The sequence below is a fragment of the Hemiscyllium ocellatum genome, chromosome 25 (genome assembly GCF_020745735.1).
Source record: "Hemiscyllium ocellatum isolate sHemOce1 chromosome 25, sHemOce1.pat.X.cur, whole genome shotgun sequence".
Taxonomy (NCBI): Eukaryota; Metazoa; Chordata; class Chondrichthyes; order Orectolobiformes; family Hemiscylliidae; genus Hemiscyllium; species Hemiscyllium ocellatum.
Window position 1 is genome coordinate 46178607 of NC_083425.1, and position 15990 is coordinate 46194596.

Genomic DNA, 15990 nt, shown 5'->3' on the forward strand with positions numbered 1-15990 from the left:
GTGAACGACTTCGCACTTAGCTACATTGAATTCCATTTGCCACATTTCCGCCCAGCTCTGCAACTTATCTATATCCCGCTGTAACCTACCACTTCCTTCCTCACTATCCACAACTCCACCGACTTTTGTGTCATCCGCAAACTTGCTTACCCAGCTTTCAAGTCCTTCCTCTAGATCATTTATAAAGATAACAAAAAGCAATGGTCCCAAAACAGATCCTTGTGGTACACCGCTAGTAACTGCGCTCCAAGATGAACATAATCCATCAACTACTACCCTCTGTCTCCTTCCAGCCAGCCAATTCCTAATCCAAACCTCTAATGTATCCTCAATGCCATACCTCTGAAGTTTTAGCATTAGCCTACCATGGGGAACCTTATCGAACGCCTTACTAAAATCCATATACACAACATCTACTGCTTTACCCTCGTCCACTTCCTTAGTCACCTTCTCAAAGAACTCAATAAGGTTTGTGAGGCACGACCTGCCCTTCACAAAACCATGCTGGCTATCCCTGATCACGTTATTCCTACCCAGATGTTCATAAATCTTATCCCTTACCATTCTCTCTAAGACTTTGCCCACCACTGAAGTCAGACTCACTGGCCTATAGTTACTAGGGCTATCCCTACTCCCTTTCTTGAACAATGGGACCACATTCGCTATCCTCCAGTCCTCTGGTACTATTCCCGTTGACAATGACGACATAAAAATCCAGGCCAATGGCTCTGCTATCTCCTCCCTAGCTTCCCATAGGACCCTGGGGTAAATGCCATCAGGCCCAGGAGACTTATCTATATTCATCCTTTCCAATATTCCCAAAACCTCTTCCCTGCATATTTCCAGGGCATCCATTCTAATTATTTGTGATTCCATATTCACATCAGCAACAGTGTCCTGTTCCTGAGTGAATACTGATGAAAAGTACTGATTTAATGTCTCTCCAATCTCCTCCGCCTCCACACACAACTTCCCACTACTATCCTTGACTGGACCGATACCTACCCTAGTCATCCTTTTATTCTTGACATACCTATAGAAAGCCTTTGGGTTTTCCCTAATCCTACCAGCTAAAGACTTTTCATGTCCCCTTCTCGCTTCTCTTAGCTCCCTCTTTAGCTCCTTCCTGGCTACCTTATAACTCTCAATCGCCCCTACTGAACCTTCACGCCTCATCTTTACATATGCCGCCTTCTTCCCTTTCACAAGGGACTCCAATTCCTTACTAAACCACGGCTGCCTCACAAGGCCCTTTACACCATGCCTGACTGGTACATACCTATCGAGGACACGCAGTAGCTGCTCCTTGAACAATCCCCACATCTCATTAGTGTTCTTCTCTTGAAGCCTGTTTTTCCAATCCACACATCCTAAGTCATGCCTCACTGCATCATAATTTCCCTGCCCCCAGCTATAGCTCTTGCCCTGCGGCGCACGATTATCCCTCTCCATCACTAAAGTAAAAGTCACCGAGTTGTGGTCACTGTCCCCGAAGTGCTCACCTACCTCCAAGTCTAACACCTGGCCTGGTTCATTACCTAGAACCAAATCCAATATAGCTTCCCCTCTTGTTGGCCTGTCGACATATTGTGTCAGGAAACCCTCCTGCACACATTGTACAAACACCGACCCATCTAATGAACTCGAGCTATAGCTCTCCCAGTCAATATCTGGGAAGTTAAAGTCCCCCATAACAACCACCCTGCTACCTTCACTCTTTTCCTGAATCATCCTCGCAATATTATCCTCTACTTCTCTAGGACTATTAGGAGGCCTGTAGAAAACACCTAACAGGGTGACCTCACCTTTCCTATTTCTAACCTCAGCCCAAACTACCTCAGATGGCAAGTCCTCTTCCATCGTCCATTCCACTGCTGTGATACTATCTTTGACAAGTAATGCCACGCCTCCCCCTTTTTTACCCCCATGTCTGATCCTACTAAAACATTTGAACCCTGGAACGTGCAACAGCCATTCTTGTCCCTGTTCTACCCACGTCTCTGTAATGGCCACAACATCGAAGTCCCAGGTACCAACCCACGCTGCAAGTTCACCTACCTCCTTGCCAGGTTAAGCTATCTCACCTAATCTCCACTGATGATTAAATTGGGGACATTTTAATTCATTGCTACAAAATTGGGATTGTTAGGTTCAACATGCATTTTACCGTTTAGAAACATTAGTTAGTATTTATTTTGGAAGGGGACTGAAACCAATATTTTACCCAATCTGTGGGTTTCCCAGCTAACAAGTTGGCTTAAGCTTATCGCTGGACAGTCAGTTTCCATTTCCTAATTTTGACATGGGATGAGGAAAGGCAGTTTCTGTTTAAAATCTGCGATATTTTAGTTCAGAACTTTGCTGCAGAAATAAGTGTTGCAAAGATGTAGTTTTAAAAATTCTGTTTCATTAAGTCAATTTGTGTCAATGTATCACAGTTTTGCTACTGGGTATAATGCATACCATGACACTAATTGTATGTAGCGTGGTAGAAAGAGAAACTCTTCAACCCATTCTAATGCATACTGGCATAAATTTGACAAACTAAAGAATGTAATTGATATCAAAACTAACAGTGTGTGCCTGTGCTCAAAAGCCTCATTACATTGATTTATCCTAGAATAATATAGCAGCACATTAGTGTTGATTTCGCCATTTAAAGTTTCTGATCCTAGAATATTCTTTGACTTCAAGTTGTTGTTGTGGGAAAATAACATGAGATTGAATGAAAACTAGTTGGGAATGCACATTTTGAGTTCACAATGTTCCAACCCTGTAGCCTCTTAGTACTTTTCTTTTTGGCAGGACAGCAGATGCATTTCAAAAGCATGTGGCAAGTCTTTAATGCAGCCTAAATATTAGGACCGGGATGGTAGAATGTGATCCACAGCTAGGTAAACCCTAGCATTGAAAATAATAATAATATTTGGCCCACTGAGTCCATACTGACCCTCCAAAGAGCATCCCATCCAGACCAACTCCCTCGTACCTATCCCTGCTCTTCCCACCAGCCTGTACACCCTTGGATTCTACAGGTCAATTTAGCATGGCCAATCCACCTAACTTGTACACCTTTGGACTCTATGTCTTTGGGAAGAAACCCACGCAGACGAGGGGTGGCAGCCTGTGTGAGATTTGTACAGTCAATGACAAGGCAAAAATAAACAGTTCTCGTTGTTCATCCATAGTAATAATGAATGGCATAAACATGACCTCAGCACAGGGTAGGTCACTTTACAAATAGGTGATTGGGTGGAGTAGTTCGCTCAATTAGCCAGGTGATTAGTGTGTGATTCAGAATGATAACATCGTGGGTTCAATCCCCTATGGGTTGTGGGGGTTCATGGAGTCTGAGTGCTCACCTTGCACTATGCTTGTGGAATGAGGCTTCTCAAGCCGGAATAGTCGATTTATGTATCTCTTCTGAATTGGGTACAATACCTGTAGACCGATACTATCTTGCATGTAAGATCATAGGGTTGGCATTAACTGCCAAGAGACCATGACTTTGGAGCAACGTTTAGATTATTAGAAGGAATCTTTGAAAGATAGGAAAAGAAAGACTGATGATGAAAGAGAAGTACTAATCTATAAGATGAAAGCAGATGTGTCCAGTACGTAAGAAGACAGGAAACAGGAGTAGGTTAGTTGGCCTCCCAAACCTGTTCCACCATTCAGTGGCTGATTTTACTATTTTAACTCCCTACGCTGTATGTCTTCCATAATCCTCGACTTGGGGCATTATGGTGGCTCAGTGGTTAGCACTGCTGCCTCATTGTGCCAGGGATCCAGATTCAATTCTATACTGTACAAATCTCTCACAGACTGTCACCCTTTTTCTGCGTGGGTTTCTTCCCAAAGACGTAGAGTCCAAAGGTGTGCAGGTTAGGTGGATTGTAGAATCCAAGGATGTACAGGCTGGTGGATTAGCCATGGGAAATGCAGGGATAGGGTTCAAGGGGGTGGGTCTGGATGGGGTGCTCTTTGGAGGGTCAGTGTGGACTCACTGGACCGAATGGCCTGCTTCCACACTGTGGGGACTCTGATCCTATGACTTGACTATCTCATTGATAAAAAGTATGTCTAAATCGGCTTAAGTATAATCAATGACCTAACCCCTCTTTACCTGTGGGTACGAGACCCCCACCCCCATCCCCCCCCCCCCCCACCCCCCCCCTGCCAAATGACCCTCTGAGAAACTAACTCCTTATCATGCCTGTATCACATGGGAGGTCCCTTCATTTGGCATAGTGGCCCTTAGTTCTAGAACTAGTCAATCATCTGTCAAGCCCTCTCTAAGAATCTGACAGATTTCAATAAAATCACATCTCAATCTTGGAAAGAAAAACTAAATATGGGCCTCACTCGCTTAACCTTTCCCTCAAAAGCCGAGCCTGTTATCTCAAGAATCAGCCTCATGAACGTTATCAGAAGTGAGTCCCTTCAACATTGTCTTCCTTGACAAAAAGTGAAGACTTTTATTTGATTCAAATATTCTTTCTCCCAAATAAAAACTGAAAGAACTGCGAATGCTGGAAATCTGAAACACAAGCAGAAATTGCTGGAAAAGTTCAGCAGGTCTGGCGAATCTGTGAAGAGCAATTAGTTAATGTTTTGGGTCAGTTCTGAGGAAGGGTGACTTGGTGCGAAATGTTCACTCTGATTTCTCTCCACAGGTGCTGCCAGACCTGCTGAGCTTTTGTAACAATTTTGTTTTTGGTTCTTTCTCCAAGGATGAATTCATTGTAAATAATGCTGCACTCAAATCTAAACGTGTTTTATCTCCAGTAATCTTTGCCAGTTTATCTAGATAAACAAGAGTAAGGTGAGGCTTTAAAATTTCTGATTATTGTATCTCACTCTTGCATTTTTGTAAGCATTTTTAACTCTTGAGCTTATCCCTTTCACCAACATTTATGAACTGATTTATATTTCATAGATTTCTCTTTTTGTAAACTTAATCTTCTGTTTGATTATAGAAACAACCTGGGAAAAGCCAACAAGTGCTCCAGGAACACCAAAGAGTCCAATATCACAGATGAATTCCTTGCCTACAGGTAACTAATTTTTTATGAGCAATGATTAACTGCTAAAATAAACTTCCGAGTTGACCTTGAATTTTATTTCACTTTGGCATTTTCACATTTTTGGGGGGGTAAAAGAGAAATGGAGCACCCTAAATAAAAAAAACACCAAACTTCTGATGAGATTCTAGAATCATAGAATCCCTGCAATATGGAAGTAGGCCATCTGGCCCATTGAGTTCACACTGGCTCTCCATTTAGCACCCTACCCTATCCCATTTACCATGGCCAATCCACCTAACCCACACATCTTTTGGAATGTGGGAGGAAACTGGAGCACTCGGAGGAAACCCATACAGACACACTGAGAATGTGCAAACTCCACTCATACAATCGCCTAGGGGTGGAATCGGACTTGAAGTGGGGATAAGAGGTGGAAAGTTGATGTGTTAAATAGGAGTTTTCTCCCCTGCAATGGCAGCTCTGACCCAGCAGAGGTTTGGACACATAGTGGGGATACATTCAGGAAGGAGTTGTCTGAAGAATCCTTAACATTGACTTCAGACCCCATGAGGTCTCATGGTATGAGGTCAAACATGGCCAAGGAAAGCTAATCACCAGATATGCCCACCCCTCCAATTCCATCCCCCCCTCCCATCAAACTCATGAGTCAATACTACTCCTTGTGGGTGGTAAAGCTGCAGAAAGTATTCTGAATGGGAGATTCCAATGTCCAGCATGAAGAGCGTCTTGAGAACAACACAACTGACTGAGCTGCTTGAGTCTTAAAGGACATTGCTGCTAGACTGGGCCTGCAGCAGGTTGTGAGGGAACCAATAAGATTGGCAATGTACTTCACCTCATCCTCACCAATCTGCAGATGCAACTGTCCATGGTAATATCAGTAAGAGTGTCCACAGCCAGTCCTTTTAAAGAAGTCATCCCATCTTTACATTGAGAATACCTTGCATCATATTGTGTACCACTATCACCATGTTAAGTGAAAGAGACTTCAAACAGATCGAGTAACTTAACTCTGGGCATCAATGAGACACTGTGAGCCATCATCAGAATTGTACTCCAGCATGATCTTCAACCTCATGGCCTGGTGTATCCCCACTGTACTGTTACTACAGCAAGGGGATCAACCCTAGTTCAATGAAGAACGTAGGAGGGAATCCCGGGCGTAGCACCGAGCATACCTAAAAATGAAACACCAGTCTGATGAAATTCCAATTCAAGGCTACTTGTGTGCCACATAGTATACACAGCAAGTGATTGATAGATCTGAACAATTCCTCAAGCAGCTGATCAAATCTAAGCTCTGTAGTCTTGTCACATCCAGTTGTAAATGGTGGTAGACAATTAAACATCTCACTGGTGAAGGAGACTCCATAAATATCCACATCCATAATGATGGAGGAGGCCAACGCATCAGTACAAAACATACAGCTGAAGCACTTGCAATAACCTTCAGCCAGAAGTGCAGAGTGGATGGTTCATTGCAGCCTCTTTTAGTGGTCCCCACATTTCAGATACTAGTCTTCAGATAATTTGATTCACTCGCATGTTGGAGAAAGTGAGGACTGCAGATACTGGAGATCAGAGCTGAAAAATGTGTTGCTGAAAAAGCGCAGCAGGTCAGGCAGCATCCAAGGAACAGGAGAATCGATGTTTTGGGCATAAGGGCTTCCTGAAGAAGGACTTACGCCCGAAATATCGATTCTCCTGCTCCTTGGCTGCTGCCTGACCTGCTGCGCTTTTCCTTCACACACATTATCAAGAAATAATTGGAAGCACTGCAAAGGCTAGGGGCCCTGTCAACATTCTGGCAATAGTGCTGAAGACTTGTGCTGCAGGACGTTATGTGTTCCAAACCAAGTTGTTTCAGTACAGATGCAACACTGGCATCTACTTGACAATGTGGAAAATTGTTCAGCAATGTCCTGTATGGAAACAGTAGGACAAAAGAAGCCCTCCGCTTCTTCCTTTCCCACCGCACCAACCAGTACCCTTCCACTGACACCCTCCTTCAACTGACTGAACTGGTCCTCACCCTGAATAACTTCTCTTTCCAATCCTCCCACTTCCTCCAAACTAAAGGAGTCGCCATGGGCACCCGCATGGGCCCCAGCTATGCCTGTCTCTTCGTAGGATATGTGGAACAGTCCATCTTCCGCAATTACACTGGCACCAACCCCCACCTTTTCCTCCACTACATCGATGACTGTATCGGCGCTGCCTCGTGCTCCCACGAGGAGGTCGAACAGTTCATCAACTTTACCAACACCTTCCATCCTGACCTCAAATTCACCTGGACTGTCTCAGACTCCTCCCTCCCCTTCCTAGACCTTTCCATTTCTATCTCGGGCAACCGACTCAACACAGACATCTACTATAAACTGACTGACTCCCACAGCTACCTGGACTGCACCTCCTCCCACCCTGCCCCCTGTAAAAACGCCATCCCATATCCCCAATTCCTTCGTCTCCGCCGCATCTGCTCCCAGGAGGACCAGCTCAAATACCGTACAACCCAGATGGCCTCCTTCTTCAAGGACCGCAGATTCCCCCCAGACGTGATCGACGATGCCCTCCACCGCATCTCCTCCACTTCCCGCTCCTCCGCCCTTGAGCCCCGCTCCTCCAACCACCACCAAGACAGAACCCCACTGGTTCTCACCTACCACCCCACCAACCTCCGTATACAGCGTATCATCCGCCGTCATTTCAGCCACCTCCAAACGGACCCCACCACCAGGGATATATTTCCCTCCCCTCCCCTATCAGCGTTCCGCAAAGACCACTCCCTCCGTGACTCCCTCGTCAGGTCCACACCCCCCACCAACCCAACCTCCACTCCCGGCACCTTCCCCTGCAACCGCAGGAAATGCAAAACTTGCGCCCACACCTCCTCCCTTACTTCACTCCAAGGCCCCAAGGAATCCTTCCATATCCGCCACAAATTCACCTGCACCTCCACACACATCATCTATTGCATCTGCTCCACCCGATGTGGCCTCCTCTATATTGGGGAGACGGGCCGCCTACTTGCGGAACGCTTCAGGGAACACCTCTGGGACGCCCGGACCAACCACCCTGTGGCTCAACACTTTAACTCTCCCTCCCACTCCACCAAGGACATGCAGGTCCTTGGACTCCTCCATCGCCAGAACATAACAACATGACGGTTGGAGGAAGAGCGCCTCATCTTCCGCCTGGGAACCCTCCAACCACAAGGGATGAACTCAGATTTCTCCAGTTTCCTCATTTCCCCTCCCCCCACCTTGTCTCAGTCAATTCCCTCGAACTCAGCACCGCCCTCCTAACCTGCAATCTTCTTCCTGACCTCTTTGCCCCCACCCCACTCCGGCCTATCACCCTCACCTTGACCTCCTTCCACCTATCACATCTCCATCGCCCCTCCCCCAAGTCCCTCCTCCCTACCTTTTATCTTAGCCTGCCTGGCACACACTCCTCATTCCTGATGAAGGGTTCTGGCCCGAAACGTCGAATTTCCTGTTCCTTGGATGCTGCCTGACCTGCTGTGCTTTAACCAGCAACACATTTTCAGCTCTGATCTCCAGCATCTGCAGACTTCACGTTTTACTCGACAAATCCAACCTGGCCAATTACTGCCCATCAGTCTACTCTTCATCATCGGTAAAATGTTGGAAGGTGTTATCAATAGTGTTCTCAAGTAGCACCTGCTCATTGACACCCAGTTTGGGTTCCGCCAGGACCGCTCACCTCTTGACTTCATTGGTTCAAGCATGGACAACGGAGCTGAATTCCAAAGATGAGGTGAGAGTGATAGTCCTTCTGTCAAGGCTGCATTTCACTGAGTGTGGCACCAAGGAGCCAACCTGGAGTCGGAAATCTGGGAGTAAACTGTCTGCGAGACGGTGTCATATCTGGCACAAAGAAAGATCGTTGTGCTTGTTTTTAAGTCATTGCACCTCCAGGGCATCTCTGCAGGATTTCCTCAGGCTAATGTCCTAGGCCTAACCATTTTCAGCTGCTTCATCAACGAACTCCCTCCAACATAAGGTCAGAAGTGGAGATGTTTACTGCCTGATATTCAGCACCATTCGTGACTCCTCAAATACTAAAGCAGTCCATGTTCACGTGCAGCAAGACCTTTTACAGTTTGGGGCGATAAATGTTAAGTGAGATTTGTGCCACAGAAATGCCAGGCGATGCACATCTCCAGAATCTAACTATTGCTCCTTGGGATTTAAAGGCATTCCCATCACTGATAACCCCACTATTGTGGTTACTGTTGACCAGAAACTGGACTGGGCCAGCCATAGAATTACTGTGCCTCTGACCTGATCTTGTAACAATGAATCCTACACCATGCAACCCCCATCCTAAATTCTCCAAAGCCTGTCCTTCATCTACAAGCACAAGTCAGGATTGTGATGGGATATTTTTCACTTCTCTGCATGAATGCAGCTCCAACAACACTCGAAGCTTCACCATCTGGGACAAAGCAGCCGACTTGTTTGGCACAGTGTCCACAAACATTCACTCACTCCCCCACCACCAACACTCTGTAGCAGCAATGTGTACTATCTACAAGATTCACTGCAGAAATTCACCAAGGCTGCTTCAACATCATCTTCCAAACTGATGACCAATTCTATCTAGAAGGGATGGAAAGCAGATACATGGGGACACCACCGCGTGCAAGATCCACTTCAAGTCACTTGCCATTTGACCTGAAAATATATTCAGCTAGAAATCTCACAGCACCAGGTTAAGATCCAACAGGATTTATTTGGAAGCACTAGCTTTCAGTGCGCTGCTCCTTCACAGCTACTTGATGAAGGAGCAGCACTCCAAATGCTGGTGCTTCCAAATAAATCCTGCTCGACTATAACCTGGTGTTGTGATTTCTAACTTTGTTCACCCCAGTTCCTCCAGCACCGGCTCCTCCACATCATGGAAATATATTGCCATTGCTTCAGTGTTGCTGGGTCAAAAATCCTAAAATACTCTCCTGAACAGTGGGTCTTCTTACACTAAATGACTTTCAGTTGAAGAAAGTGGCTTCTCAAATCAACTAGGGAAGGCCAATAATTGCTGGCCCAACCAATGACATCTGTATCTCACAAATGAATAAAAAGTGTGAAAGGTGAACGTGTAATAGAATCTGAAAAAGCAACAGGTACAGCATAAATGAATTGATGGTTACCCATTCCTGGACATTACCATACATCTGGACTACAAGTTGACATGACATGTGAGATGCTCCTTTCACCCAGTCCCCAAAATGTTGCAAATGTTTGGCATGTAAGCCAACTTCCCTTTCAGCTACAACATTCTGTGCTGTCATTCCTTGTCTGATGCAGTTTTGCTCCCACGTAAACGTACATTTTATTTGCTGGTAGCTTACAATTGAGTGTAAGCAGCAGATACAGGCTGTGTGTGAGTTTAAGATCTGTACTGACTTTGCATCTGAAGTTGATATTTCAAAATGGTGACCACTCTCACCCATACCAGTATTTGACTTTAGGGTGTAAATTTATGTACATTGTAATTCAGTACAGTATTTGAAAATTGTGGATTGCATTTAATTTTAACTAAATTGCTTTTTTTCTTCATTCTTTGAGCTGTTATCGACCATATTCAACACACAGCATACTTGTTAGGGTAGATCAGATTGATTTCTGCCCTGAAGGTTTGACTGCAGATAATTGCATTTTGGATGAGCTGTTGGCTCTGTTTTTTCTTTGCAAACTCCAAATGTATTGGAGGCATAGTGTTTTGTTTGAACTGCGCCATGCGCAGCAACACTGGTGAGCATCTCTCAGGAGATGAAATCAATATTAAAACTTCTAAAAATAGAATAGCATTTTATTGTCACGTATATTTTTAAGTCACCTTAACACAGGGCCTAAACCAATGCCAGAAGTCCTAAATAAGGAGAAGAAAAAGTAAAAGTTCATCAACATTCAAGCAATGGTTCCTGGGTTTGGAGTACATTGGGAAAACTTGGCTGAGACCCCCACAGCAGTCCGAGAGGCGGTCTCCACACTGGGCCATTGGAAGACCTGGCAGTAGCCTCTGAAGCCAGGACGAGACCTCCGCACCAGGGAAAGAACCTTCATGCCAGGCTGCTGGAATACCTAGAAGCTACAGAAGGAGTCCTTCACAATGTGATGAGACCCCTGGGACAAGAATGCCACGCTGAAAGTTGATGCAGCCTTCAGAGTATCCTCATCATTATTTCCTTTTCATGCCTTGAAAATTGCACCCCAGATTTGACTGTTCATTAGAACATTTACTTTGGTCTGGCATTCTGCCAAATGACCAGCACAACTCACTGACTCTCTCGGTATAAGGCGTGACACCCCAGTATGTGAACACCTCCTGTGTTTAATTGTGGAGGGCATTATAGAAATTATCCTTGATTATTCAGGGGATATACAATAGTGGGTCTTACTTGTCTGTTTCCATACACAAGGAGATTAAGCACCATCAGACAGTCATTAGTAGCCTTGACGAGGCAAGTCTGATGCAATGGTCATGACAACAAAGTTAACACCAGTTTGCAATATTCTTCTTCACGACCACTCGAGGAATACACAACCTGTACCAATTTCCCTGTGTCTGTGGGGCGGCATGGTGGCTCAGTGGTTAGCACCGCTATCTCTCAGCGCCAGGGACCTGGGTTCAATTCCCGTCTCGGGCAACTGTCTGTGTGGAGTTTGCACATTCTCTCTGTGTCTGCATGGGTTTCCTCCAGGTGCTCCGGTTTCCTCCCACAGTCAAAGATGTGCAAGTTAGGTGAATTGACCATGCTAAATTGCCTGTAGTGTTAGGTGCATTAGTCAGGGGGGAATGGACCTGGGTGGGTTGCTCTTTGGAGGGTCGGTATGGACTTGTTGAGCCGAAGGGCCTGTTTCCACACTGTAGGGAATCTCTAATGTAATCTTCTTAGGTAGAGGGGCATAGCTAAGAACGTCAACCTAGACTTTGTACGCCTCTGGTCTGTTGGCTGTCCATGAGGGCGTGCACAACCCATACGCCAATGTGACCACTTACACCTTGAATTTCTTTTTTCGAGAGAGTCTTACAGGCACTTTGGGATCTATGCCAGCTGCAGTCTCCTGCTCAGGGAGATGCATGAGGCAATCTTTACCATATCTTTTCTCATCCTTCCTCTAGAATTCTGGAGTTGTGCAGTGTGGTCCTCAATGGGCTGCTCAGGTAGACAGGTGAACGTAGAGATCCACTTATGCTTGCTTCCAGTGTTAACCAACTCTGATCAGAACTGCCTCTGTGCAGGTTCATTGCTCTAACCTTTTGTGCAGCAAACTGTATGAGGTTAGTCACCAGTTATCTCTGATTGTTGGTAACATAATGATTAACTAATCCTGGCACACTGTTGCTGGCAAGTTGCACTGCTGGTGCTGGCAACTGTAGAGGAGTGGCTGACTAGCAGAAGACAGAGTGGAGGTGAAGAGGTCTTTTTCAGGATGGCCCTTTAGAGCTGAAATGAGGATTTTTTTTCAGTTAGAAATTGGTTAACCTGATCATTGCCACAGAATGCTGTGGATGCTAAGTCATTCAGTGGACTTGAGACCGCGAGAGAGAGAGGTTCTTAATTAGTAAAGAGTTCATGTGTTACGAGGAGAGGACAGGAGATTGAGTTTGAGAAACACACCAGCCATGATCGACTGGTAGAGCAGGCTTTTTTTAGATTACTTACAGTGTGGAAACAGGCCCTTCGGCCCAACAAGTCCACACCGACCCGCCGAAGCGCAACCCACCCATACCCCTACATTAACCCCTTTACCTAACACTACGGGCAATTTAGCATGGCCAATTCACCTGACCCGCACATCTTTGGACTGTGGGAGGAAACCAGAGCACCCGGAGGAAACCCACGCAGACTCGGGGAGAACGTGCAAACTCCACACAGTCAGTCGCCTGAGTCGGGAATTGAACCCGGGTCTCAGGCGCTGTGAGGCAACAGTGCTAACCACTGTGCCACCGTGCCGCCCACTAACATTAACCATCCAAAGAGCATCCCTCCACCCAATCCCATCCATGGGCATAAGCCAATTCACCAAGACTAGGGAAAACCAACAGTAGCCTGGAGGCTGGAATCGAACCCATAACCCTGGCATTGCAAAGCACAGCTGCTAACCACCCAGCCAACGAGTCCACTAACTTGGTGGCTTGATGGGCCAAATGGTCTATTTCTGCTTCTATACCTTATGGCCTAAGACCCTTCTAATGTGCAATAGTTTTGAAGTCATGTCAGTCCTGTACTTTAGAATGTGGAGTTTAACAAGACACTGAAGACATCCTGATCACTCACTGCATCCACTTCCATTTCCATCATTTAGACTTGTTTTGCTACTAAATTAACAAGTTTGGGATTGGAAATCAAAGCAAATTTTTAATTTTGGTTGTCTGTTTCTAGTATGGTCACATGTTCTGTTACTTGATTCCATTTCTCAAGCAATCTCTACGTTGAATATATAAAGATTGACATCTGTAGTTCCGGTAACCAACTGGCCAATGGATGGAATTTTATCTAAAATTGGTTACAATTAATTAGGCCTACATTGGAGGCGATGCCTCCATGGATATGAGAGTTGATTAAAATTGTGTTAAGGAGAGAAAAATTAATGTTTCGCTCTGTCAGATCTGCACTTGATTGTTGTACATTTTTTAAATAGACTAATTTGGGAATAAAATCCTATAAACTAATTTTGGTACATCTTGGTACATGTATGTTTTCTTTAAATGCTGAATCTTTTTTCGAAATTACGAAATGAACATTTTGGCCCATCTTGTTGAATGTGATTCTGACTGATTACAGACCAGTTGCAGTAAGCACTACAGAGAGCTTGTTGTCTTGCCAGTATAATGTGCTGCTTAAGAAGCGAGGTCAAGCTTTAGAGTGTCAGCACTACGTAACTACACTTTGCTCCATTTTATATCTCTGCTTCTTTAATCTATCATGGGGATCATTTTTGCTGGATTTTAAATTGGATGTCTTAATTTCAATCATGAACTTCTAGTTTTGTTTCTGTTCTCCCAGTGGCTGCTGTGCAACTGCTTTGTAATTGGAATGAGTTAATAAATTACCCAGGACACTCCCGCTCATTCAAAGTTCAAGTTTGAGGTGCATTTGATCTCTCTGTTCTCATGGAATTTTGAAGTTTGACTTCCCATTGGAAGAAATTTGAAATGCATGATGGCCCCAGTTCTCCAGTGTTCTGACCCAGTTCCTTTCCGATTCCTTACTGACTAAATCTTTCAGGTCACAAATAACAAACACTTAATGTTGTACTCTATTTAAGATTCTTTAGGGTTGAGGAGGAATTGCAGCAACGCTGAAGCTTTTAGAGTCAGAGGCATATTGCACAGAAACAGACTCTTCAGTCCAATGAGGCGAAAGTGATGAAGAGCTTTCCTGATGAAGGGCTTTTGCCCGAAACATTGATTTTCCTGCTCCTTGGGTGCTGCCTGACCTGCTATGCTTTTCCAGCGCAACTCTAATCTAGACCCTTCAGTTCAACCAGTCCATGCCAACCACAATCCCAAACTAAACTGGTCCCACCTGCCTGCGCTTAGCCCATATCCCTCCCAACTTTTTTTTATTCATGAACTCATCTAGTTCTGAGGAAGGGTCATTTGACCTGTACCATTAACTCTAAGTCTGACTTCTCTCCACAGACGCTGCCAGACCTGCTGAGCTTTTCCAGCAGTTTGTTTTCATTTCTTAGTCATGTACTTATGTAAATGTCTTTCAAACATTGAACTGTACCCTCATCCACCACTTCCTCTGGAAATTCATTCCACACAAGAAACATGCTGTTTGAAAAATAGAAATTGCCCTCTCATGTCTTTTTTTTATAATCTTTCTCCCCTCATCTTAAAAATATGCTCTCTAGTCTTAAAATTCCCCACCAGAGAGAAACGTCATGTATCATTCACCTTATCTATACTCAATTTTATAAACCTCTATAAAGCCACTCCTCAATCTCCCATGTCCCAGTGAAAAAGAATCCAAGCCTATCCAACCTCTCTGCATAACTCAAACCCTCCTTCCCAGCAACATCCTGGTAAATCTCTCCTGAACCCTGCCGAGATTAATAATGCCCTTCAAAAACAGGGCAACTAGAACTTGACAAAATATTCCCAACGAGGCCTTACCACCATCTTGTACAACCTCAATGTAATGCTCCAACTCCAATACTCAAAGGTCTGAGCCGTGAAGGCAAGTATGCGACACGCCTTCTTAGACACCCTATCTGTATGTGATGCAAAATTCAAAGAATTTTGTACCTGAACCCCTCAGGTATCACTGTTCTACAACACTGCCCAAAGCCCTACTTTTAATTGCATAACTCTTATGTAATTTTTATCCTCGTAACACTGGCTATGTTGCCTCTAGTTTATTGCTTTGGTTTCCATCTACACTTTTTAAAATTAAATTATGAAGTCTGGGGCATTCTCCAAATTTCTGAAGCATTATAGCCCAGAAGCTGGTTATTTGGCCTAGCCAGGCTAGACTGGTGGTGTTGTTCCACTCCACAGCTGCAACATGACTCCCAACTCCTATACTCAATGCTCTGACCAATAAAGGAAAGCAAACCAAATGCCTTCTTCACTATCCTATCAACCTGCGACTCCACTGTCAAGGAGCTATGGACTTGTACTCCAAGGTCTCTTTGTTCAGCAACACTCCCTAGGCCCTTACCATTAAGTGTATAAGTCCTGCTAAGACTTGCTTTCCCCAAAATATAGCACCTCGCATTTATCTGAATTAAACTCCATCTGCCACTTCTCAGCCCTTTGGCCCATCTGGTCCAGATTTTGTTGTAATCTGAGGTAACCCTCTTCACTGTCCATTACACCTCCAATTTTGGTGCCATCTGCAAACTCACTAACTGTACCTCTTATGCTTACATCCAAACAGTTTGTATAAATGACAAGA

General features: G+C 44.8%; 1 protein-coding gene across 1 annotated transcript in view; it reads left to right on the forward strand.

The window, feature by feature from the left end:
• Positions 1–15990, forward strand: part of LOC132827854 (growth arrest-specific protein 7-like) — a 459456-nt gene that overhangs the window by 303463 nt on the left and 140003 nt on the right. The window contains exon 3 of the mRNA XM_060844608.1: positions 4980–5057. Within this exon, the coding sequence (XP_060700591.1) occupies positions 4980–5057 (78 nt within the window). The remainder of the gene's footprint in view (positions 1–4979; positions 5058–15990) is intronic.